Here is a 27,203-nt window from a genome sequence, read left to right as displayed (position 1 = left end):
ACAATTGTGCAAGAATATGACTAAAAGAAACAGTGAACAGTGTGGATTAAAATAATACAGCTAATTCAAAATGAGTAATTACACATTAATAGCATTGGTTCAAAATACCAGATGTTACCAATCTAGTTGAGGTCTCTCGATATTCAGGGTACACTCTTCTCCAGGAGTAATTAAGTTTCTGGTCAGAAATACTCACACAAGACAAGAAAGAGTCAGGGTCCAGGGCCCATGAATTGTAATTAAGGCACAAAACTAGAACATAAGTTCTCATCTGTATGTTCAGAGGTCTGAGTTGGCCTGATGTTTCCTGACAATCAGATACATGGACTGCGTAACCAACTTACTAGCCATATAACCAAGGGGGTCAGAAGTAGGATGCCATGACTGCAGCTATCTGCAGCTAAGTCTAGACCCCTCCTCACAGGTTCTTTTTCCATGATTTCATCTTGTTAATTAGATAGAATGTGGTTCTGACTTCTTGTCCTTATGTCCTTGGAAGCTCTTCACCCGCTGTACCTGGGTTTGTTATCTGAGTTTCTACAGGTCACAGCTTGCTGAATTTCAAGCAACAGTTCAGTTATTTCCCAAATTAAACTTGCCCATAGTAGGCCTGAAACCTGAACCAATTTTTGAGAAAACAAGAAATTGCATTAAGGCAGTGGTGGGATCCAAAAATTTTAGTAAAAGGTTCCCATGGTGGTGGGATTCAAACAGTGGCATAGCACCAGTGGGGCTGGGCAGGGCACGATGGGGGCGTGGCTGGACATTCCGGGGGCGGGGCATTAATAATTTCTCTGTTACTGTAAAAAACTCTTACTGTAAAAAAAAAGTTCCTAATTTCCAGCTGGTATCTTTCTGTCCATAATTTAAACTCATTATAGCAAGTCCTATCGTCTACTGCCAACAGAAACAACTACTTCTCCTCTAATTGACTGCCTGTCAAATACTTAATACTTTCAAATACTTAATTTTGTTTCTAGAAATCAAAAGAAGGATACTTTCCTTAAACAAGGAACTTTACCATATTTCTAAAACATGTTTTTAAAACAGCCCAACAGGGAGAATTATCCCGTTTTCTATCTTCGCTAACCAGCCACATAGGAAACAACAGGACTTTATGCCAACTGTGAAATCATGAGTGGTCACTACAGTTTAGTGAAGATTCACCATCACCACTGTTAACTATATTCTGAAGGGCTAATACATTCAATACTCAAAATAATTTGCACTTTAGATTAAGACACACATTCATTAAAACATGGATCCCATGGACCATTCCTACTGCATAGGCATATTCAAGAGCTAGATATCAAGGCTATTCCAGGATACACAGGTCATGCCTTTTTAAAAAATTGAGTTAGCATTAGTAGTTAGTACCTTTAACCTTTCACTTATACAAAATGCTTTGTAATCCTTTAGCTCCATAAATACCTAAAACCAGTCATTAACACTCCCTTTTTATTCCTGGGTGACCTTGGGCTAGTCACAGCTTTTAGCCCCACCCACCTCACAGGGTGTTTGTTGTGAGGGGGGGAACGGCAAGGAGATTGTAAGCCCCTTTGAGTCTCCTGCAGGAGAGAAAGGGATATAAATCCTTTGAGTCTCTCCTGCAGGAGAGAAAGGGATATAAATCCAAACTCTTCTTCTTCTTCTGTTTAAGGTAAAAAATAAACCAGAACATCATCCATTGTGAACTAGAATTCGCAATCCATACTGTATATTCTGCAAATATTTCACATTAATTAATCCAGGATTAGAGACACAGATTAGCATAACATTCTCACATACAGGAATACAGAGTTTTTAAGTGGCCAAGCATCATGGTAAATCACAATTTATCATAAAATGAACAGACACAGTGCCAAAATAAATAGCCTACCAAGCAAGTAAAGAGTCCCCTGGACCCAACAGTAGTTAAAGGGTCCTCTTACTAGCTGGCAAATTCCGGGCTACGAGAAAGAAGAAGAGAGGGGGAGGCAAGGACATGGAGACAGAAAAGCGGATCCAATTAGTAACCCCCTCTTGGCACACACAAATAATTAGTAACCCACTCTTGGGAACTGGTGAGAACCTGCTGGATCCCACCTCAACATTAAGGGACTTGGTTTCTTGATATATCAGATTTTCTATGAACAATATAAAATGAACAAATGAAGCCACCATGTGAACTTCAAGGTGGGGATATGCTTTGAGAAGTTAATAATCCTCAGAGAAGCTAGCACTGAGGTAGCTGGCTTCTTACGGTAATGTGCAGCCTTTTCCATAGAAATCCTGTGAATATTTACATTAATATATATTGCTAATCCTCAACAATTAAATTTCATTTTAGCTCAGTGGTTAAAATATTCTTTTGACATGTTAATTATATTGTTACATTTCAAAGCTATCTAAGGAAGTGCAGAGGTAGATGGATGCATTGGGAGCTGATGTGGTTGAGCAGTCCAACCTGGTCCTCTAGATACATGTTACATGTATCTGGGTTTTTGTTTTGTTTTTTCTTCTACTTTTTGTCTAACTGGAGGTCATAAACCATTTATTTTATGATCTAGTACAAATAATTGTTATAGTTTGTAGCAGTGATGGCTAACTGTTCAGATCAGGGACAGAATTATCTTTTTCAGGGGCAAGTTTTTTATTATTATTATTTTCCTTGCACATCATTGAACTGGTTCTTGTGTTTCCTATTAGGTTCAGCGCTCAGGATACAGGAAAAACATATATTGTAGGGAAGTGTGAGAGGTGCTCATTTGCCCACATGCAGTCAATGAATTTTGTAGCTGAGTGGGAATTTGAAGTAGGTGTCTCTCATCCAAAAGCCACTGTCCCATGCTGCCTGTCTTACAGCTCTGAGTGAGAGTCCCAAAGTTGCCCTTAGTTGAATACACCACTGTTGAGCCAAAAAAGATATTTTTAAATTTCCATGCATCAGACTCTTTGAAATTATATAATTTCCTTTGGTTTTGTTATATGACTGAGCCACTATATTATTACTAAGCTTTACTTGAATCTTCTGTGCCTACTTTTCCGTAGGTTCTGTATTCATAGCAGCTGTTTAGAAAGCTAGTATTTTAGCAACACAAAACAAAATAAATCTGTGCAACATAATTTTCATCTTCCAAAATTCTTAAGAGTTTTAAGAATTCTTCCTTAAAGAAAAAATGGCAACAAGGAGAGAGGCATGATTCAGTGAAACATATTTAATTCTGAGGTGCTCTCTCCTTTACAGAGTAAAAGGGCATGTTCTGAAAACGTAGTATGCAAGAAGAGATATTGTGAGCTCCCTAGCATTCAAAGCAGAATGCGCATGCGTTTTCTCATGCAAAGGGAAGAAACCTTTGTTTAGGTTCCCAAAGAGCTTTCTCAGTAGAGTGATTTGTGATCACACCATTTGTAATTAACTTTATATCTTATTTAACAGGAAAACTAATGATTCACACATGCTTGATATACTTTTTATGTCGCTTCTAAAAAGCAAATGCAGCTGGGAAGGAGAAAGTGTTAACCAGAGAGAAGAGGCGTACTGGGGGGAAATGGAACTGGAGACATCTGTTCTGTGGGTGCTCCCTGCTTCTATGCCTGGGGCGGGGACCAACCCGGCCCCACCCCTGAAGCCTGCCCCCTCCTAGCTGCCGGCTCTGGGGAGGACAGAAGCAACTGGAAGTCTCCGTGCTGGGATCTTTGCTTTTATAAGCTTGGGGGTGGCTGCACAAGCCTTCACGTACACAATCACTTCTTAGCATCCTATAATAAGAACAAAAACATTCTGTATGATTTGTTGTGTCTGTATGAAACTAAGAAAAGAAAATTTACCTGTTGTACAAGATCTCCATCTAACTATGAAAACTGTAAAAGTTTTAAATATTTGGAAGGAAGAGTGATTTTTTTTAACCATTTTCTCCAAGCATAGTGTAACTTAAAATGTTATTTTTTGCAGACTTAAGTTCTCATTCTACCTCATAAAGATGGGTGCAGGCAAATTAAAAGTACAGAAAATTTGGAGCCAGATGTCAAGATCCTGTCAAGATTTCAGTTTTTTCTTGGCTCGTACCATGAGACAATGGGGTGTACTGAAAGAAAGTGGCATCATGGGAGTCCTTAGCTTGTTATGCTGGTAGTTCTGTGCTTAGACAGTTTCATTTTTAGGTATATAGCAACTTTTATCATCCTTCAAGGCAGCCAGCACCTGGGCCTTATTTCTGTTTTGGCCTTGGAGGCTTTGCACAGCTTGGGAATGTTTCACCCCACTGGGATGCTGAGGGAAGGGGCTAGTTGGGGTTTGAAAAAGGGATACTAACCAGAGATTGTATGGTGGAACTCAGTTCCCACAAGACTTGCTTATATCCTGTTTGTTGTGTTCCTGTCAAAAAACCAGTTTATGAATTCAAGAGTCTGGTTATTGCAGAAGGCTGACAGATCCTAACACCAGTGAATCTACAATGGCTGAGTTCTCTATGATAAAGAGTGGCATTAGCCCCACAATGGGCCAACATTTTAAAAGGCTTAAGCGCAATGAAAATTCATAATGATCAGGGCAACAATTAAGAACTATTGGGAAGTGTACCAACAAGCCAAACATGAATTGCACTCTACCCTATGGCCATAAAGGGCTTTGTGTATGTGTGAATATGAGGTTTGTAGCGAATATTAGGTAGTATGTGGAATGAGAATAAGCATGTAGTTAATTATAGATTTATAGATAGATAATTTCTTGATATCATATATGTAGTTGTTGGAAATGAAGGCTCTATATAGGTTTTCCTAACCCTTTGGTACATTTTACTTCTTCTGCACATCTTCTGAGATCTGTCACCGATAAACTGATTACCCTTGAGACTAGATACTCCCAACCTCAGTGTTTCCACTTGACAACACAAATGTATTTATTCAGAAAGCACTTTTAAAACTCAAATAGCCCTAAAGGAAAATCTAGGATCAAAGATTTAGATCTCTATCTCAAAGCATATAAAGCTAGGCTGCGTGCAGAATTATCAAGAGCACGGATGCCTGCATGTGCCTCCTATTCCTTCATGTGAAAGAACACAAGGTGATGTTAAAGAGAAGGATAAGAAAGTGATTACGGTGGTGCTGGAGGAGGCGCACAGAGATACATTTAATTGCTTGGAGAATGAATAGCCATTCCTGAATAGACTTCTGCCTACCCCTGAACTAAAAGTTTGCTGCAGTGAGTCATGTATGCTGATGACTTAGCTGTAGATATCACTAAGCACTAGGGGCATTTTTTTCAAATACAAGCCAGTGACTGGAAGTGACTGAATGCAGTTAATCAACTGAATCTGAAACCAGACAATTGGGAGTGATATTGGGAACTAATCTCAGTATTCCTGCATCTATAATTTAGAAAGTGGTTGTAATCTGAGCAAATGTAAAGCCTTTAATGATGTCTACATAAAAAAGTAATGGTCAGGAGTGCCATTGAAATCTGCTGACTTTTGTTGATAGTTTTGCATTGTTGCAGTTCTAAATAAACCGAGACCAGGACAAGCTGTATTCATATGCCGCTCTTCCTGTTGCAGGCTCAGGGAGGCTTCCAATGTATAATGTATGGTATTACATTCGTGTATGTAATTTCACAGCTTTTGGCTCATGACACATAGAGGACAGACTACTTATTTTATCACTGTAATGTATGTGTATTTGAAGCCATCTTATAAGAGTACAAGAGGGAGCAAACTCGTGCAACTATCAGCATATAAAATATGATCATGAAATCCTGTGTTACACACATTACTTTAATCATTCGCAACCTCTAGCCTTTAGGATGTATATTCCACATTCTATCAATGATCCTCCCTGAGCTCTTTGGGAGCTATCTTATTAGCATTCTGCTGCACAGTCCCTAAAGGAATTAAAGGTTTAGAGAAGCCTCATTCACCAAATATTTTAGTTACTTTAACCTCTTGACCTAGTGTGAATACACTGACGCATTAACATTATTAAAATTAACTGAATAGTAAAAATGTCTCACAAAGCAAGTTTCTCCATTGCACAGAGCAGATGTTAGCTATCCTCAAGCAGTGCTGGGTAACTTGCTCTTTAATTAGTAACACAACACTGTACAATGGTGTTGAATTTGTGGCAGCTTTCTCTAAAAGCTCTGCAGTTTGTGCAATATTGATACTATCCACTTGAAAGGACAGAAAAACATACTGCTTGATGAGCTGCAGGAGTTTGACATTTTCTGGTTTTGTCCAGTAAAAGAGAAACTTAACCTTTTACAATTTGCAGGATTAAAGATTAGTGATCCATTATCAAACTCTAGCGTGCACCAACTCAGCAGTATTTCCCAAGATTCTACTCCCTCTAAAATCAGATTTCAAGTTGATTCTGTACAAATAACATATTTTAGCCCATTCCATGTACAGATTCTCTAGTCTTAAGATACCGTATATACTCATGTATAAGTCAAATTTTTCAGCACATTTTTAATGCTGAAAAAGCTCCCCTCGACTTATATGCGGGTCATTAATTTTTTGTGTGTGTTTTTACTTTGCCGGACAGCAAGGGGCGCAGTTTTTATGCTAGAGGCACCAAAATTTCAGGGTACCCTCAGAAGACTCTCCTGATGATACCAGCCAAGTTTGGTAAAGTTTGGTTCAGGGGGTCCAAAGTTATGGACCCCCAAAGTAGGTGCCCCCATTCCCCATTGTTTTCAATGGGAGCTATTAGTAGATGGGGCTACCCTTTTGAGGGTCCATAACTTTGGGCCCTCTGAACCAAACATTTCACTCAAAACCTGGCTGGTCTCATCAGGAGAGTCTCTTTATGATACCAGCCAGGTTTGGTGAAGTTTGGGTCAGGAGTTCAAAGTTATTGACCCCCAAAGGGGATGCCCCATCCCCCATTTTTTGCAATGGAAGCTAATAGTAGATTTTTCATTTCTGATAATATCCCTCTTAAAATCTAAGTTGGGTTACATTTGGACATACAGATGATGATGGGGAATCCAGTTTTGAAGGATTTTAACTCTTGTGTTTTAGCTTGGCTGCTGGTTGAGCTAAGGTTTTTGTACTTTTAAAGTTATTGTTGATACCATATTGTTCTTGTTGACCCTCTTTTCCACTTACAGAGCCAGTTTACTGTTTTTCTTTGAAATAAATATTCAAAAACATTTAACCTACTGATGCCTCAATTGATGCTGCATTTCCCACCCTCGACTTATGCGCGAGTCAATAAGTTTTCCCAGTTTTTTGTGGTAAAATTAGGTGCCTCGACTTATATGCGGGTCGACTTATACACAAGTATATACGGTATATTACACACGGGGTTTATATAAAGAAAATGGCACCCAGGGCAAGCACTGAAATTGTGCACCCAATGAAGTGCAAAATGCTCTCTCCTTAGCCTGTCCCCACTGCCAAAGTGCTCCAGCTAGCCCAGGGGTAGGGAACCTGCGGCTCTCCAGATGTTCAGGAACTGCAATTCCCATCAGCCTCTTTCAGCATGGCCAATTGGCCATGCTGGTAGGGGCTGATGGGAATTGTAGTTCCTGAACATCTGGAGAGCCGCAGGTTCCCTACCCCTGAGCTAGCCCCTCAGGCGGGGTGCCACTCACCATACAGGGAAGCACCCAGAAGTCCTCTCCAGGTATCTCCCACCCCGTTGAGAGAAAAAGTTCTCTTCTCAAAGATGGAAAGGGGGGTAAAGGCTGGGCACCAGCTGCAGGTGCTGGGTCTGTATAGAAAAATCTGGTCCATGGTTCGCTTCACACTACCCTTCCCCTTGACCTTCCCCTTGACCAGTGCTGACTTCCCTGAGAGGGTGCCACCAGCCTCTCCATCCTGCAAGTAAACAGGAAGTCTGAAAGTGTTTCTGATGGGTGGAGGCAGTGGTGGGATTCAAATAATTTAAGAATCGGTTCCGGTGGTGGGATTCAAATAATTTAACAGCTGGTTGTTTACAAGAACCATTTTAATAACCGGTTCTGCCAAAGTGGTGCGAACCTTCTGAATCCCACCACTGGGTGGAGGCAATGCAGGACTCCTGCCTTGGGCTGCGGCTGTTGTGGGGCTGGGGACATGGCCCTACCACCATGCCTCTTGTGCCAGGAGGGAAGGAGAAAGACACTGATGCCCCCCCATGCCCATACTGCTAACCCCCTCTTCCTGCCGGCTCCGCCAGGCATTGGGGCTACCTGCCATGCCTGTTGACCATGCTGTTCTCTGAAAGGACCAGAAAGGCACAGCCAAGACCACCATCCTCTGAAGTGAATAGCTGCTTGCCTGCTTAAGCATCAGCTTTGTGCTCCCACTCATGCAGGCTACTCTGACTGCCTCCTCTAGCCTTCAAAAGTACCTGAACCTGAGTGCCCCCATTCAATGTACAAAGAAAGGAATCAGAAGCAATGATGGCTCTTCCTCCATTTATTCTGCCTCAGCCCCAAACATAGGTTTTTATATACAAACTAGCGGGGCCCAGCCACGCATTGCTGTGGCAATTGTCCTTCTCATCACAGTCCGCAACCCACACAGATGTCCCTGCGGTCCAATGATCCGCAGCATAGGCTTTTGGGGTGGTCAAATGGAATCCCTCTTTCCCTTTTCAATTCACATTGTTATATGGTGGTGTCTTTTTTTTAGTATAAGGTAACCCTTTCCATTCCACAACAGAACTGTCCAGAGTGTGAATCCCGCTGTCCATGAGGCTGGTTGACACACACAGTTCTGGCTTGGGTAAGGCAGAACTGGGACAAGGAGGCTATTTCAGTAAGGCAGCAGAGGCAGGGTGGTGAGGCGTTCAGATTGAGGCCAGCTCCCTGGGTTCTTAAAGGGCCATGTGCAAAAGAAGTGGAGCCATTAGTGTTGGTTCGCTTTTAGTAAAAGAGAGCTGGGGCGAATATGGGTGAGGAAGTGGGTAAGTGGTGGTTGGATGTGGGGGAGGGCAGAGTGAGGTGTGTGAGGATGAGCTGGATGTGGATGAGAGTATGTGTGTTGTGTGGTAGCAGTGGGTGAGGCACAGAGAGTGAAAGTTACCTGCGTGTGAGGGGAGGAACCCCACCTTACGTCTCACATGGCAAAGTGTGTATGTGTTTCACTTCCACTCATATTACCTAACAGTATTACCTACTTAATTAATTAATTAATTAATTAATAATTAATTAAACTTTTATACCGCCCCATCCCCGAAGGGCTCTGGGCGGTGCACAACATATAAAATACAATATAAAATGATAACATATAAAAGCAGCGATAAAAATTTCCAATTCTTAGTCCAATTTTAAAAATCCAAAAATTTGAATTTAAATTTAAGTGTGAGGTGGTGTCCATCAATCCAATAACATAAAGTCCCTCCCTCCCCACGAAAAAGGGAGGCATGGCGAATTTCATTAGATGGTTAATGGCCCAGGTGTTAAGGGCCAGGGGGGCACCATTAGCGGCTGGTTCCTCCAAAGGCCCGGCGGAACAGCTCCATCTTACAGCGGCCCCTGCAAGTGAACTCCCCTGTCCCAAGAGGGCTTGGACAGCTGGGTGGGGAGAGCTGCTCCACCTCAGGCCGGGCCAAGGCCATAAAGCTGTCCTGGGCCCGTGGTGGAGGCTGTGCCGTGATCACCGAGGGGCTAGGGACCGCCAGTAAGCTTGGCCTCCTCGCCGATCGGAGAGGCCGCATTGCAGTGGGACTTATGGGGTAATGCGGTCTCAAGATACTATAGCGTCCCAGGCCACTCTAATGGCCTTAAAGGTCAACACTCAACACCTTGAAGATGATCCGAATCTTCCTATGGGAAGCCAAAGTGCAGCTGCCTCGCAGTACAGGCTGGATGTGTTCCCAGGAGGCGCTTGCCTGTTAGGCAAGCCGCGCCAAGAGGCTGCATGCTGGAACCAGTTTTAATCTCCTCGATCATCAAACGCGAAGTGGAAGGCCCGTGAGCTAGAGCGAGTTACAATAGTCTAATCTGGAGATGACCGTTGCATGGATCACAGAGGCTAGATCCGTTCGGGAGAGGAAGGAGGCCAGTCGCAGGGCCTGACGAAGATGGAAAAAGGCAGCCTGGGTTGTATGGGCCATCTGGGTCTCCATTGAGAGAGACAAATCCAGGTGGACCCCCAGGCTGCGCCATGAACGGGAGGGGGGTCGGCGCTCCAATGTGACCCCTTTCCCACACCATGGAAGCGGCTGGAAGGTCCTCCCCCCATGGGCTGCCAAGCCAGAGGATCTCCGTCTTCGATGGATTCAGTTTTAACCTGCTCTGTCGCTGTTTACTGTTTTCAATGCTCATCTCTGGCCTTCTGCGCGAACATTGTAAGGGCATACCAACCCCTCAGGCCACAGACATGCTGCACGAACATTCTAAGGGTGACAGTTAAACACAGCCAGCTTCATGGTTCCTAGTGCGCCAGGGAAAAAAGACGCTTTACCTGGGCCTCCAGTGTATGGACTTCTTGGCGATTTGGAAGGTCCTGGATTCCCCTGCCCGCAACAGGGAGGGATAAGCTCATGTAGGAAAATTTGGGGGGCTGCATCCTCGGTTCCAGCCCAGTAGTTCCCAAATCTTATTTGGCCTACCGCCTCTTCTCTCCAGAAAAAAAAAAAATATTACTTTAGCTTCCTGGAAATTAATTTTTTTTAAATTTTAATAGCAATTAAACAGAAAGATATATGTATTAATGTTTCTACCTGTGGCCATCACAGCCCCCTGGATCGCTGCAGCACCTACCAGGGGGCGGTGGCGCCCACTTTGGGAATCACTGGTCCAGCCGTTTCGGCGTTAGGGCATGACTAACAAAGTCACTGTTAGCTTTTTATATATATAGATAAAGATACAAATTACATTTTGTTAGATGAACTTCTGCACTGTTGAATGCAACTTATAGAAGCTAACAGATAGAACTATGCCTAACTGTAACACTTCAGATAAAAGAGATACTCCCATGCAGAAGCCTTAAGAGACTAAAAAAAAAATCAGTCTACCGTACTCATTTATTTCTCTCTTGCAGCTCAACGTAAAGGGTTGCAATTAGTACATGGCAGTCATCTGATAAATCAGCTAAGTTTGCAGCAGTAACAAAGATGGCTCTTAAGAAATGACACATAAAGAGTTCAATGACAGCATGCTGCTTGTCATATATTGCTTATGTTTTCTTTCAGTGACATTTTAATGAAAAATGTGTTTGTGTATTACTATACTCACCAGTTGGGCTTCCATCTTATAAACCCACCATACATTTAATGGATTCGTAGTTGGTCACTGACATTACTAGAGAAGAACAAAAGGATTTTATACAATATTCCCAGGCAGAGAGAACCCTCTGATTTAAACACAGAACTCTTGTCAGTTTGTCTCAAAAAAGTGTGCCTTGTGACAGCTGTGTGACTATTGAAGGGTGTTTTTATTGTGCACTAAACTGACTCTATTCAGCATCCATCCTGTAATTCAAGAAAATGGGTTTTCACAGAAAAAAAATGACACCTTAGAATTACTATGGTGTAATGGCTACAGCGTCAGACATAAACTAGACGAAACCAGTTCAAATCCCTCACTCTGCCATGAAATTCCCTGGGGGACCTAGGGCATGCTGCCTCAAACCTTGTAGGTAAAAATCTAATAAAAGAAGCATGTAGCAATAATGACTGGGTAAGTCAGTAGGAAAAAAAAACATAAGTCAAGTGACATCTTAAAGATTAATATTGGCCCTAGCATGAGCTGCCCATTTTGGAGCAGCTGTGTAACTTACTGCAGTGAAATCTTTGGCATGTATTTTAGGTTTTGTGAGCTCAATGAAATGTTCAAACAAAGCAAAAAGTTAAAAGCTTCAGCCACACAGGTAGTTGAACTAAAATAAGCGATACGAATAATTGGAAACCCACATAACCGCCCAGCTAATACTCACAAAATGTGAACCTGCTAAAATCTTTGACATTTTAATCTTTTAAACCTTTGTAAAATCAAGGGACCTACTTTTTAAATCCTCTCAATGGTGTTTCACTGTGCATCAAAAACTATGCTATAAAATTGTTACAGATAAGGCTTAAACTGCCCACAGCTTCATGGCCTATTACATAAGTAAACACATGGCCATGCCTTTCCAGCTGCTGTCAATGGATGTCAACAGCCTTCTGTCAGCTGCCTTGATTCTCTCAGTTGCATAATATGAATATTTATGGTTCTGTTAACACATCTAGCTGTGAAAGTCAATATATATGGGAGATGTTACAACAATGAAGGAGCTTTATAAAATAAGTAAAGTAGTCAAGGAGATGTAAAAATATGTTCTGTTTACAAATGTGATACTGATAGGCTTACATAGCTAATATAGTGTATAACAGGAAAACCAGTTATTCTAAGTTGGGTATAAATGAGGTACAAATGCCGTAAATAAATACAGCCAAAAAGGCAGATAAAAAATAGGTTCTTTGGTACATGGGAAGCAGAGAAAGAACAATGGAAAAGTGAGAATATGGGGGAGGAGTAAAAGAGGATTGAAAGGGGAGAAGACAATAGAGAGGAAAGTAAGATGCCCCCTGAAAGACCTTGTGGGTTCCCTTCTGCACAACTGGACTGATTGGCTAACACATGCAGCTTGCAATGGATGGAGGCTGCTAGAAGAAATGAAGGAGAGAAAGCTGAAAACCTGCAGGAGCAAAAAAAGGTGAGTTGACTGGTAGGATGACAAAAAGGAAACAGGAAAGGTGTTAGGTTGTAAGGGACTTCCAAGGAAATGAGATCCACCACCACCCACAATCCACAAATCCTTGTGAATCCCCTGCTTATAGAGAGATTTGTTTATATCTTTGTGTTTTGTATTTTTCATAAGCTGCTTTGAACCTCCAGAGAAGCAGGGTAAAGATATTCAGATATATTTGAAGAATATTCATAGCAAAAATGTAACAAATGGACGCATTGCCCCAAATAAGAAATAATATGATGCAATACTTTATGTAAAATTATAATCAGATTTCCTTTTATATGTGAGGAAACAAACAGAATGAGTCTAGAAATTTGGGTACAAATCTGTTGGAAGATGAAAGTTAGCAAAGGCTAACATCTGCTATGCTGTTGCAGTAATTCTTCCTATTGTTTGAATTTCGGGTCAAGCTTGATAAGGTCTTTCTTTCAAGCCGTGAATATATGTGTTTTCTTTAAATTTTCAAAGAGGTCTGAAGGTCTCAGCAGGAAAGGACGTGGCACCATTGAATTTAAATTTATTGTAGAACCTCCAGGATTATTAGATAGTCACAGATGGTCACTTCAATTGTCCCGATCAGTCTGCCACCAAAGTTGCTATTCAGGTAACACAAAACCTAGAAACAAAAAGTTTTTTCCCTGTGCTTGAAAATGGAATAAACCTATTTGCTGTGAAGCCCACATTGTAAAAGACTTTGTGGGTGAGAAAAATTGCTTTTACAAATCCATGCTTAAGATGTTACTGTTACTTGTAAATACAGAGTTTCTCTTAAGATGAACAATACTTTCTGACTAACAGTACAGTGGCTGTTTTTCATGACTGCTACCCTGGGATATGTCTGGTTAGGATATGGGTGTTGTTTATTTTTAAAAAAAGGTTTAAACAAAATGTGCATCTGTTTTTTTTCATTAAAGGAAAACTTATGACTGTACATATGAAATAATTTATTTGGATCATTAGCCATGTAGTATTTCTAAATTTAACATGCAAGTCTTTGCAACTCATTATGTATATATTTTGTTGCATTCAGTGAAAAATACTATTGTTAGGGCTCAAGGAACTTATAACGCTTTAAAAAAAGACAAAAGCAACAATTTTGAATAGTTTGCCTATATGTAAAATTACCAGTATAGTTCAATATGATACCATCTAAAGTTGGGATGTGTACTGATTAGTTCACAGAGGGCTAGTTAATGCTGAACATCATTCAATTCATCATGTCTTGATTGCTCAAAATTTACCATTTACAATTGTAATAGGGAGCTGAATTAGCTGGAAAATGTGCTATAAGTGATGTGATCGAAGTTGGGCTTTTTTGGTCTGTGATAGTTAATTCATATTTATTCCAATTTTGTTCCATTTTTTTGCAAGGACCTCAGAGCAGAGTCCATATTATTGTGCCCTCTCCCCAGTTTTATTCCTTATTGATACTGTGAGGTAGGTTGGAATAGGAAACTGTGACTGATCCAAGGTTAACAAGTTATCAGTTATGCTGTAGTCATCAGTTGATTAAACAGCCACATGCTTGGAGCCTCTTGCTTTCATCCATGTCATGCCCCAGGGATTTCAAAGTCTTTCAGAGTGACTCGCCATCATCCGGAGTAAGGAAGATTGGATATGCCTGTTTTATGAGTCCTTCAGTGCTAATTTTCAGTTAAACGTTTCCTAGATCAAGGTTGCCATTACAAAGCCACCCATTTCCACTGGGCATATGTCTTCGGGTAGCAACTTGGATTTTATTTGTATAAGGTTCATACTTTGCTAATTGAAGTAACGATTCATAAAACAAAGCTTCTAGTGGATATATCTCACTGTGTTATCTAGCAGCTTTAAAAAAAACATTTTTGGTACTAAAACAAAAGGCTTTTTGTGCAAGAGGGGTGGACAGAGTTATACCAGAGTTTGTGTGTCAGTTTAATTTATCCAGATAGGAGGGGAAAAAAGATTTCTCAAAATTTTTGAGACTGTTGCTGTTGCAGAGTGAATAAATAATAGCTGCTACAAAACTGTTCAAATTTTTGGCTTTGTGAAGATGGAGTTTTTTCTGTTTGTTTTAGAGTCTGAAATTGGCTTTCTATCTTTGACACTATAATGGCTACATGTCATCATTTCTGTTTCTGTGCTCTGAAAAAGTTTCTCATTCAGTTTTGACTTATGTATATCATTAATCACTGGATTTTAAAGATGCTTTTGGATGTGCCTGGATTTATTCAAATCATAAGAATTCCCTAAATGAATGCTGAATAAGCTTAAATTCTATGAAAAGGAGTATTCAGCAACATGACGCTATATTGTGTCTACATCCTCTTAGCTGCTTTGCAGTGATAAGGAGGCAGTGATGTATTCATGTTGACCTTGTGTCCAAAGAAGTCTTGTCCTGGAACAACTGAATATAAGGAATGATTTCCTGTGACAGTCTGCTAATGTTGGCATTTAAAGAGGAGTAAAATGAAATCCCGGTGTGTGACACATATTTTGTCTAACCATACAGGATTTCCTGTGTTGGAAGGGAAGCTTTGTAGAAGCCACATATTTCTATTCCCATTCATAATTCATTCAGAAAAGCAGAGGTCAGCAGTATGAATGGATATGACGACTGTTGCTGTTAAAAGCTTAATTCAGCAATTACTAATGGATGCAATGTGATACCAAAAGAATTGTAAGAGAACATTGTCATTTTTTCATTTTGCTGCCTGCATTATTATAATTATATATTATTTTAAAGTCTTCTACACAATTGCTTGCTTTTGACCAGTTTTGAAGGTTTTTTTTTAATAACTATGTCTTCAAATCTTTACTGCTTGCATGTATGAACTTGTAGTTCATACAAGTTATGCTATTTGGCTCCATTTCTGAAGATGTCTGTATTTGCCATATTTGTATGTCTTTCCCCCTTCATATCACACTAACCTAAGGCAGCCATGGGGGCTTTTATCTTTATAACAATGCAGCTACATGCTACTCGGAGAGCATATTTGATCAATTCCCTTCTTTTTTTTCTTGAACTGTTCATTTTTTAATTGTACCTTTGCTGTATTTGGTTTTGCCATCAAGTCACAGCTGGCTTATGGAAACCCCATAGGTTTTCAAGGCAAGATACATTATGAGGTGGTTTTGTATTACTTGCCTCTATGTCATGCCGCGGGTACTCCTTAGAGATCTCCCATCCAAATATTTGTCAGGGTTGAGGCTGAGAGTATGTGACTGTCCCAAGGTCACCTGGGTCTATGACCCAATAGAGATTCGAACCTGGGTTTCCCAGATCCTAGTCTGACACTTTAACCACTACTTAGACATATTTAAATGAGCCCATTTAAGTCAATTAGTGTTTTCCCCACCAACAAACTAATCCTGGAATCAGCACACCAGAAGCACTACTACTGATTGTGGCAAAGACCACAACATCTCTGCATATGATGACTGTTTTGCAACTTTCCATATTTTTTCAGAGTATCTAACTTGAAAGAATAGTAGCAGGTGTTCAAAAACAGTTTTAACAACAAATAACTCTAAATGGCTTTTACTGATTAAAGTGTGGTGTTTCCTTAAGTGCTTATGTGCTTTTTTGTCACAGTAAAAATATCAATGAGAGAAAAAAAAGGCAAGACAGTCTATACCTAAGAATAATAACAAAAACTGCTGAGGCTTGATATCTGATAGTTTTCAGAAGTTGATGTACATAAGTATTTATATCAGCAACAGCATGAACATTTATTTTATATAACAAAAATTGTTTTCACTAGCAAAATGTGCTTTCCAAAGTATAGGCAACATAATAAATATCAACTTATATACAACTTACATAGGCAACAACAAATATCAGCCTTACATCTAGTGACGTAGGTATAGATTTTAAGGGGGGGTTTCAGGGGCAAGGCAACGCCCCCACCCACCCCTGGGAGCGTGGCCACACCTCCCCAAGCCCCATCCCTGACCTCAGTGCTTATAAAAGCATCTCCCGGAGGCCAGAGATGGCAGACTCCCCTCCCCTGCCCTGCCTGCCCCCCCACCAGCTGGGCTCCCAGCTGGTAGCTGGCAGTCCCTTCTCTCTCCCCTCCAGGCAGAGCGGTAACTAAGGAAAATGGAGCCTGATGCAAAACCTGAGGTTTGTGGGGTGCCCCCATGGGTGGCTACTGTGATGCTGAAATCCACCCCCCAAACAGCATCACTTTCAATGGTGTTTAAATTAGGGAGCCCAGATTCTCCTTTTAAATCCATCTTAAAGGGAGAATCTGGGGTCCCCAGTTAAAACAACATTGAAAGTGATGCTGTTTTGGGGTGGATTATCCACCACCCTGAAACAGCATCACTTTCAAGGTTTAATCTGGGGACCTCAGATTCTCCCTTTAAATCCATGCCGAAGGGGTTGGATTCAAAAGGAGAATCTGGGGGGGGTCAATTTTCCTGCTGTCAGGGGTGCAATTGTTAAGCTAGCAGCACTAAACTTTCAGGGTATCTTTAGGAGACTCTCCTGATGATACCACCCCGTTTTGGTGAAGTTTGGTTCAGGGGGTCCAAAGTTATGGACCTTCAAAGATGTAGCCCCATCTTCTATTAGCTCCTATTGGAAACACTGAGGGATGGGGCACCCCTTTTGGGAGTCCATAACTTTGAACCCCCTGAGCCAACCTTCACCAAAATGGGGTGATGTCAGCAGGAGACTCTCTTGATGATACCACTTAGGTTTAGTGAATTTTGGTTCAGGGGGTCCAAAGATATGGACCCATCTACTATTAACTCCCATTGGAAACAATGGGGAATGGGGCACCCCCTTTGAAGGTCCATAACTTTGGACCCCCTGAACCAAACTTCTCCAAACTTGGCTGGTATCATCAGGGGTGTCACCTGATGATAGCCTGAAATTTTGGTGCTGCTAGCCTAAAAACTGCGCCCCCTGACAGCCGACAAAATAAAAACCCTAAAATATTTTTTAAAATACACCTCACATTACTCTAGTGCTAGGCACTTCTTTCAAGGAATCAGAAAGTGCCTATTAACATGCTGTGCAGTAAGAAGAATGTGCCCTTTTCCATAGATGATGAGGAGCACACGGAGAAGTAAAATAAATAATTCACTCCTTCCTGTAGATATAGTAAAGTCCTTGAAAATAGGACAAATAACACTGTTTAGGGGTAAATGTGCAGGTATGTAGACTTTCCAATTTTGGGGGGGGGGGGCTAGGTCTGTGGAGGAATCAGTGACATCACAGGAAGAGCCAGCGTGGTTAAGATCAGGTGCACTCTAATCTGGAGAACTGGGTTTGATTCCCTGCTCTGCCACTTGAGGTGTGGAGGCTTATCTGGTGAACCAGATTAGCTTGTGCACCCCAACACATGCAAGCTGGGTGACCTTGGGCTAGTCACAGTTCTTCCAAGCTCTCTCAGCCCCAACCATCTCACAAGGTGTTTGTTGTAGGGGTGCGAGAGGGAGGGAAATGAGATTATAAGCCTCTCTGAGTCTCCTTACAGGAGAGAAAAAGGGGATATAAATCCAAACTCTTCTCTTCGTCTCCATTGCCAGTATTTATGGAGATGGGGCCATGGAGGATTTAGGGAGGGGCAATGTACAGAGTTTAGAGTAGTAGCTATCTTCTTATCTCAAACTCATATCCTGTAAATTATACAAGCACATTTGAGGCAATTCAGAACAGTGCCCATAATCATGACCTCACAGAAAACCCACAATTATACCACCTAAGATTTTATATACCTTGCTTATCACACAGCTTTAAAACTCTACCTTAAAAACTCAGTCATCCAGAACAAATTATTATTAAAAGCACATAAATCAGTTTATGGGAAATTACTTAATTCCTGTGCATAGTTATTGTCTGTTCTTTAGGTACAACTTGTAAAACACATTTGGTTTCAAGAAATGATCTTCAGATAGCTGAAATACAACTTTAACCTTTAATTAACAACACAAGCTATTTCTTCATTTACTTAAACAAAATTACAATATAATCAAATGTTCTCCTAATCCCCTAATACACCTTCTGCTCCTACAACCATGCTCTCCTGCCATACATATCCCACCTTTCCTTCCTATTTCCCTATACAGACTGCCATATTTAAGTACAATCCAGTTGTTAAGATGTTACAACTACCGCACCAGTTTAGTTAACAACTAGATGAAGAGCCTGAACATGTACAGAGTACACATTCCTAACAAATGTTCTCTCTGGGCTGCACACAAGGCAAAAGGACATTTTAAAAAGACCTCTGATCTGCATTCCCCTCCCCCAAAGTCCATCTTGTTCATGCAGATGGGCTTTCTAATCGCTTCAGAGAGACAGCACCCAGGCCATAATATGAGGAATTGTCCTTTTTCCAATAGATACCACCTGACCATTTCAAAATGAAATGGAAATTGCTGGAAAACCCTGCTGAGCTAGCCCCATATCAAACAGAAAACCATCATGTATTTTTGTGCTGGATACTAGTGATTTTTTAGCTGTTGATGATTTTATTGTGTTTTTATTAGATTTGTACCTAATATATTTGAGACACTATTGTTAGCCGCCCTGAGCCCGGCTTCGGCTGAATCAGCCCCAAGGCTGTATGAATTAGCTGTCAGGTGTTGATTTGCATGATTGCTTCGACTTCACAAATTTTGTTAGAGAATACAATGATTCACAGCAGTATGTTATGATGAAAGTTGAGACAAGTCCTACATTGTTTTTCTTCAGTTAGGATATTTTATTTCTGGAAATTGCCTCCAGAACTCTTGTAGATTGGGATCTATGGATCATTTTTATGCCCAAATCCTATCATTCAGTTATTGCATTTCCACAGCACCAGGGGTTTGAGAACTGGACAATAACCATTATATCAATGGATTTACAAGAAAGATGAAGCAGGGTTTCAGATTTTGTAAGTCCTTAAATCTGTCTAGGAAAGCATGAAAATGTCCTTGTAATTTGTCTTTGGCTGATTACATGCAAGGTGTTTGCTGTGTGATGGGGGCAAATGTCCACCATGGCAAGATTTCTTGTACAGATGTATTTCCTCAAGCCCTGCTTTCTCTTTCCACTCTTTCCGTGGCAAGCAAATCCATTTATAGCACAATTTTAATTTTGCTTTGCTGCAATAGCGGGACAGATTTGCCAGTGGGCACAGATTTGCCCCAGACCTCTTCCCTATACCCACAACCAGCCTGCCTAGACTTCCCCCCCCCCCCCGCCCACTCTCTCATGCTGCTTTGCATGCTTCTTCCTTGCCCTCCTTCCTGTTCCCGACTACGTCCCGCTTCTTGCTCTGCCTTATCATTTCTGTTGCCCGTGACCTCCCTGCTCCTTCATATCTTTAGATCTTAAAAAAATTAAATAACCATATTGATAAATGGATAAATACTAGTGCTAAAAATGTGAAAATAATAAGACTGGTCAATCAGTCCAAACACTCAATTTACCGCTGCATTTGATCAACAAACTGGGATGTCTGCAGCCTCATAATTTTATATACAAGCAATCAGTGATTCCATACCATACAAGGAAAACTCTGTCGGTCTTGATGCTTGGGCTTACAACACATCAGGAAATGGACAATTGTGAACCTGGGGAACTTAGTAAACGGCAGTTCACATTGTCCTTTTGCAGTTTGCATGCCGCCATTACTCCCCCCTCACTTCCTGCCATAAAAGACAACCAGAGTTCGAGCAAAGTACACAGATGCTGTATTCAAGACTTTTCTTTAATAGTTTGCCTTTTTCTGTTATTATATCAATCTATTGCCTGTCTTACTGCAAACAGGGTGATGGGTAATAATGCCAAACATGCGCCAAAACAAAGACTTCCCAGGCAATTCACTTTAAAGTCACCAGTACTTCACCATGTGTAATTGGCCTTTGTGTTATTCCTGTTTGCAATCTTTTATTTCAATATTAGGGAATTCATTGACTCTCCTTTTGAGATTGGGGAAGTAAATTAATTTTTTTGACAATATGGCTCTTTGGAAAACTTTTTTTTAAATCTGAAAGCTGAAAATTGAGCAAAATCAGAAACAATTCTATCCTTCCCCCGGAGTGCCAAGTTGAGAATCTGTATTGGTAAGGAACATTATCTCTTGCATCCGTCCATAATAACAAAAGATCAAAGTGACAATGCTTAGAGCACAGATGGACTTACAGACCCCTTGCGAAAACTCTACAGAGATCAGGGTTTGGAACTCCACCTATCATGAAACCCATTGGGTATCTTGGATCAATCACTTTCTCTTTCTTAGCCTAACTTATCTCACAATGTTGTTGTGAGAATAAAAAAGAAAAAGAGAGACCTATATATGTCACATTGCCTGGAAGGAAGGGTAGTAGTAAAATCAGGCATACCGAATAGGAAAGGCAGCACAGACTCCTTCGGCAAAGGCCAAAGCTTGTGCTGTTCTTATCTGATCACCAGGTATAATCCTCATCCCACACATCAACAAATCAACTCTCTCCAAAATGCAGCCACTGTCACTGCATTACTTCTAGATCACTCCAGATACCCTTCCTTCATACCCGTTAGAAGGTTCTTCATGTCAGATCTTCGGGACTGGAAATAACAAAGACTGTTGGATCGTTCCAAAGCTGTTTATTCCCGTGATGCGTAAGGTACACTTCTCTCCACAGCTAAACCAGCTATGCCCCACAGTCCAAAATAGCATTTTCCTGGTTTCCTCTGGGGTGAAACCAAAGCAGATCTGGAGGGTTTTATTTCCTGCGGAATGGGAATGTTGCTAGTTTTGCTTATGGATACAGCAGGAAGGTGGGGCAGTCTCAGCTGCCACTGTAACTGTAACATGACATAATCATGTGATTATGTCAGTATGGCTTGGCACTGGTCATCTTGGGGGAATCTCAACCCCCATCAGCCAAACCCGGGGGAGGCTCAATCCCCTAAGCCCTCCAAAGTTTGCGCCTATGTACATGTGTATATGTCAAGAAAAATTGGACAAATGTTTTGGAAAATACAGGAGCCACATCCTTTGTTTACTCTTTTATTCATACAGCTTATATTTCAGTGTGTATGAGTTGCTGTGCTAAGGAGGTGATTAGTGGGGAGCTCAGTGCAGAACAGAAACCAACAGACACATGTTTTGGTAAAGTAGCTGCCTACAGCTTGTTTATTGAAATTAGGCACCAAGGAGTGTGGCGAACCTATGGCACTCCAGATGTTCATGGACTACAATTCCCATCAGCCCCTGACAGTATGGCCAATTGGCCATGCTGGCAGGGGCTGATGGGAATTGTAGTCCATGAACATCTGGAGTGCCATAGGTTCGCCACCACGGAGCTAGGGTGTAGCGTCTGATGGATCCTGGGTTCTCCAGGTGAGTTGGAGCCTTGAATTCTTCCAGGAATTTTCAGGTATACAACATCTGACTGTTCTGCGCTCTGCACTCAGGCCCAGTCAAGTTTCCTCAGAGTTGTACTGGGTCCTGGGGTTGGCCAGACTGGGATCTGGAGCTGTTAACCCAAGGCTTGTCCCTCAGGAGCTGGTTGATTCAGGAACTCTGCTCTTTCAGGGCATCGTTCAGTGATGGCGAACCTTTTCGAGACCGCGTGCCCAAATTACAACCCAAAACCCACTTATTTTTCGCAAAGTGCCAACGCGGCAATTTAACCTGAATAACCCCCTCGAGCAGGGGCCAGCCTGCTGTAGCCTCCAGCAAGTCTCACATGCGCCGCTCTGCACCTCTCTAGCATCTCTGCTGCCTCTGCCTCTGAGGTGCACGCACATCAAGTCCAGCGGCCCAGGCCAGCCTAGATGTATGGGGGGAAGCGATTTCCCCCCCACATGACAAACTCTGTGTGCATGTGCTCACAGAGAGGGCTCTGAGTACCACCTCTGGCACCTGTGCCATAGGTTCACCACCACTGGCAAAGTTCAAATAGGCTGGAACCTCAACTACACTGTTGGCAGTTGCTGGAGATCTTGAATCTGTTTTGAGTATTGGTCAGGTTGCTGCAAGGAAGTAGTTCCTCAGGCACACCGCTCTAGTCCTACATTGGGTGATATGCAGCCAATCTGACACTTTGTTTTCTCTGTGCCACTTCCACCTGAGCTTTCTATTGCCATTGCTTCTTTGAAATGGGAGTCCTTCAGGCTCAGGTTTGAGCCCTGACCAGCAGAGGGGTAGTGGCTACCTTGAGGATGGTGGTGAGATTTCTCTTGCAGGCTCTGGCAGGGTGCCCTTTCGATCTGATGGCACAGATCATCAATGCTTCTGCAGTGCTGGTCCCTCCCTGGTCCCTCTGATTCTTCTCAACTACCAACCTTGACTCCTCCCCAGAGAATTCTGAGTTGGAAACATTGAGCTGGTTGGAGGGCTCATGAAACTGACATAATCACATCCAACATTTGGCACAAGTCAGAGGCGGAGCTACCAGGGGGCCAGGGTGCACGCGTTGCACCGGGCACATGCCTGGGGGGCAGAAAATCGCGCCTCCTCGCAGCACCCCATTCCCCCGCCCCCCACGGCGTCCCCGCCCCCACACTTACCTTATTAAAATAGTGCAGGCTGGAGAAGCGGCCTGTTCCCTTCAGGCTGAAAACGGCCTGGACGTTTCCCAGGAGACCTTGCGAGCCCAAGGTCTCATGGGAAGTATAGTTCCCACCAGGCCGTTTTCAGCCTGAAGGGAACAGGCCGCTTTTCCAGGCTGAAGTAAAGTAAGTGTGTGTGGGGGCGGGGGGCGGGAAGGTAGACGCCGTGGAGGGGGGCAGGTGGAAAACACAGAGTGCTCACCAGGCACACTGGTCCAGCTACAGAAAACACAGAGTGCGCACTACACCTCTGGCACAAGCGCCATATATTGCTATATAACTTGACTGCACCAGGGTTCCATGTGAGAAGGGAAGGGTCCCAATCTTGCAATTATATTTGTATTAGAAAGTGCAGGCACTGACCTTTTGTTCTGAGCAAATTCTGGGGCTTAACTTGTAAGAGCTTTTGCTGTCTCTAAGCACTGCCACATCTGGTTTCCTGCAGTTCTGTAGCATTATAAGTCACTGGATTAATGTTCTATTTCTCTCTTAAATTTACTGGACTTATGGCATGCTTTAAGCCTTCACAGCCTGGCATTGCTCATTTTTCTTTACAAGGATATTTATTGAAAGACTTCTGTTCATTCTCACCAAACTATTTGTAGAAAATAAGAGCTTAACTTCTGTGATTATACTATTTCCTTCCAAGCTCTAAAACATTGTCAATGATTTTCACTCATTTACTTTTGCTTCCAACATGCCACAGTATATCAAAGGAAACATATTTAACCCATTAGAACTTTGTGGGTAAAGGGGATTATGAACCACATCTACACTGTGGCTTATTCTATGGCTAAGCTTTGAACAGTATATATATGGAAACCAGTTTCTCTTCCCTTGCCCAGTAATTCTGCTTCCCTTACATATGGTTTTCTTCATAAGAATGAGATCTTATTTCTTGAAACATGTCTAGATTGAAACAGCAATATAATTTTATGATAAAATAGTGAAATTGCTGAAAATTAGACTTCTTTTCTCAAAATGAGGTTTAGAATTTTCTCATCATGCAGTGGTTCTGAATTTTGCTCCCATCTGGAATGACAAAACCCGTGTGTTTAATAAAGCAGATAATGAGAAAGAAAGGGTTGTCCTATTTGTGACTCTAGTTGTCTGCAGGCAAGGAACTTGAAGTAGTTGGAATTCTACATCCTCAGTCAACTTCTATGGATTTGTTCATAACATGAAGGATGCGTAGATGTATTCTTACACTTTTGTAATCATCTTTATTATTTTAGGTGGGAGAAATATGCTAACTGAAACACAGCAAGAAATTTCTGTATCACAGCAGTTGTTTTTGAACTGTGTCTCTGAGCTGGTGGCTTAATATCTTTTGTCTTGCAGTAGACGTGTCTGATATATTTCCTCTGGAGGCCTGATGCAACATCATTCTGGGACTCATAATACATTATGAGCCATAGAAGTATCAAAACACATACCAATGTGTTTTTATGGCTAATAAGATCATGCATGTACTATGAATTTATGTCCAGAGGCACGGAGCAGTGTTCTTTTACATGCATTAATGGTTTTCCCTCTTACAGCAAACTATTTTTATCACTTCAAATAAAAGGGTGTAAGCAATCATTAAAATAAGCTGTTTAAGGAAAAGAAAACTTTAACCATATCAGGAAAGGATATAATGCATCAAAATCCCATGAAACTTATAAAGTGTTAATGGAAGGGAGAGAAGAATTTAATGAGGCAATCCCACAACTTGGATTGAGCTGCTGGTGAATCACCATGGCATCAAGTAATGAGTTGATAATAACAATGAAATGATATTGGTCTTGTAATCTGAAGAGACAGAGGAAAATCTATTCAGGAAATGTGCTGTATGCTTTGCCTTAAGCAGTTGCCTGGACTATATGTTTGCAATTCAGGACATCTCCATGATTAAATTTGTTTCATTTGTTCTGCATGTTGGTTAAACTAAAAGAAGGTTCATAGCATTATCCCCACCCTTTGAAGCATCATCTATTAGAAGTGTTCTTCAAAGCAGGTCTTATTTTTCATACCAATGACTAGTTAGTAGTGAGTAGAGCATACACACTGTATAACAAACAGCCATGATTTAACATTATGACCATAAGCTTTGGAAGACTTCAAGACTTCATGCTCCTAAGAACATAAAACCCTGCTGGGTCAGACTGGTGGCATATCCAGTCCAGCATTCTGTTTCACACAGTGGCCAACCAGTTCTTCTGGAAGACCAACAAATGGGGCGTAAGAGAATAGCCCTTCTCATGATGATGCCATTTAGCATTCAGAGATCTACTGCTACTGAATGTGGACGTTCCCTTTAATGACCAAAAATATGCATTTGAAACCATGTTTTCAAAATGTAGACAAGTGACTCCTAAGGCATACCACACAGACAGGTGCTGGGTTTGCCTGTCAGTGCTGCAAGTTCTTTCTTGTGGACAACTATGCTTGCTCCTAGCATGGGTGTCATTAGCTAGTCCCCGAATGATGAGGACTCTGACATAGACCCTGAAGATACCGTAAGGTCAGAACTGGTTTCTCGCAAGGAGATGCAAGCAATAGAGCCAGCCCCAAGCCCTTCCCTACCAGCCAAGAGCCAAGCCCTATCATGCCTGCTTGGGCTCAACCAGATACAGTGCAGCTGGGAGCAGCCCCAGATGGGCTAAGTCAGGGGTAGGGAACCTGCGGCTCTCCAGATGTTCAGGAACTACAGTTCCCATCAGCCTCTGTCAGCATGGCCAATTGGCCATGCTGGTAGGGGCTGATGGGAATTGTAGTTCCTGAACATCTGGAGAGCCGCAGGTTCCCTACCCCTGGGCTAAGTGATGAACCATGAAGAAGACAAAGGCTGAGACAGCAGCTCAGCAGTAAAAGGAAAAGAGTCTGCATTGCAGCTCATTATGGCAAAAGGCTTTGTGAGCTAGAGACAGCAACACCAGGGGAGGACTGAGCCTTTGCAGAATCTGGCCTTCTTTGTAAGGGCATCCTATATAAACCCTGTGTACCTCCGTGCCTAGGCTGCTTGCCTGTTCCTGGACTTGCTTGACTCTGGATTGTCTGACTACGCCTTTGCCTGTTACCTGCTTTGACCCTGGGACTCCCTGACCATGCCTTAGCTGACACCTGCCAGCAGCACAACGGCCATTTTTCTGATTTGGGTTGGTAGGTCAGATGGGAGACTGTATATGCAGAGCAAAGTAAAAGGGACAATTATAGGGTACAGAGCGGGATGGGGGAGACTCTGTAGGCCATTTAATTTAGGGTCTGGCTGCCTTTAACCTTTTCCACTATACTGATATTAACTGTTGGTGAAGACATTCTTAGAATAGTTCCATTTTAGGTGTATGACAGAGAAGGGACATTGCAGACACAACTGTGTATATTATGCATTGAAAATGTGCTATTTTGTTCTGCTAATTGTGAGATTATTTATAATTGTAAAATTCTACCTTTACTCATAGAAATATTTTGAGAATTTAATGAATTATTTACAGTGACTCATTACAGTGGCTGCAAATCGTGTGGTGATAGAATAACCATTTGCTGACTCAGTTATTGTAATGTATATTTAGTGTAGCATACTACTATGAAATCATCCTGATACTGATTGCCCTGTCTTCATTTCATTAGAATTATTTATATTGCATCTTGAGTCTGGTACTATGAAGCTTTGATAATTTCTAGCACATGCTTATTTTCAGTGGGACATGAAGGTAGCGGTGAAACTTTTACAAATGCTTAAGAGCCATTCAGAATTGGATCACAGGTTTAAAGGTAGTGTGGTGATTTGCTGTTCTTGAAAAATTCACAAAAATACAACTGTTAAATATAAACTATATTTAGCATCTAACTTTACTAATATTGGTTGCTGAAATAACATGTGATAGTGACACCATGCCTTTAAATTCCACAAAACCAGAAGAGTCCAAGTATACAGATTGGGAAAAGCTGTACCCTTTTTTTGGTGTTCAGCACCCTTTGTTGAGTGCTTATTTTCCACTTTGGCTCACTTCCAGTATCAGAGCCTGACCAAGGGAACGGTAAACTCTCTGGTTAGG

General features: G+C 41.7%; 1 protein-coding gene across 4 annotated transcripts in view; it reads left to right on the top strand.

The window, feature by feature from the left end:
* Positions 1-27,203, top strand: part of SRGAP1 (SLIT-ROBO Rho GTPase activating protein 1) — a 143,446-nt gene that overhangs the window by 10,428 nt on the left and 105,815 nt on the right. For 2 of the 4 annotated variants that reach the window (XM_048499495.1, XM_048499494.1), the window contains exon 1: positions 12,103-12,605. The exons of the other annotated variants lie outside the window; for them this stretch is intronic. Coding sequence is in view for 1 of the 2 variants with exons in the window: in XM_048499494.1 (XP_048355451.1) it covers positions 12,546-12,605 (60 nt within the window). In the remaining variant the exon portion in view is untranslated. Of the gene's footprint in view, positions 1-12,102; positions 12,606-27,203 lie in introns of those variants that run through there. 4 annotated transcript variants of the gene reach the window in all.

This window comes from Sphaerodactylus townsendi, linkage group LG06 (genome assembly GCF_021028975.2).
Source record: "Sphaerodactylus townsendi isolate TG3544 linkage group LG06, MPM_Stown_v2.3, whole genome shotgun sequence".
NCBI classification, from domain to species: domain Eukaryota; kingdom Metazoa; phylum Chordata; class Lepidosauria; order Squamata; family Sphaerodactylidae; genus Sphaerodactylus; species Sphaerodactylus townsendi.
Note: the sequence above shows the minus strand (reverse complement) of the source record. Positions and strands in the feature narration are given on the sequence as shown.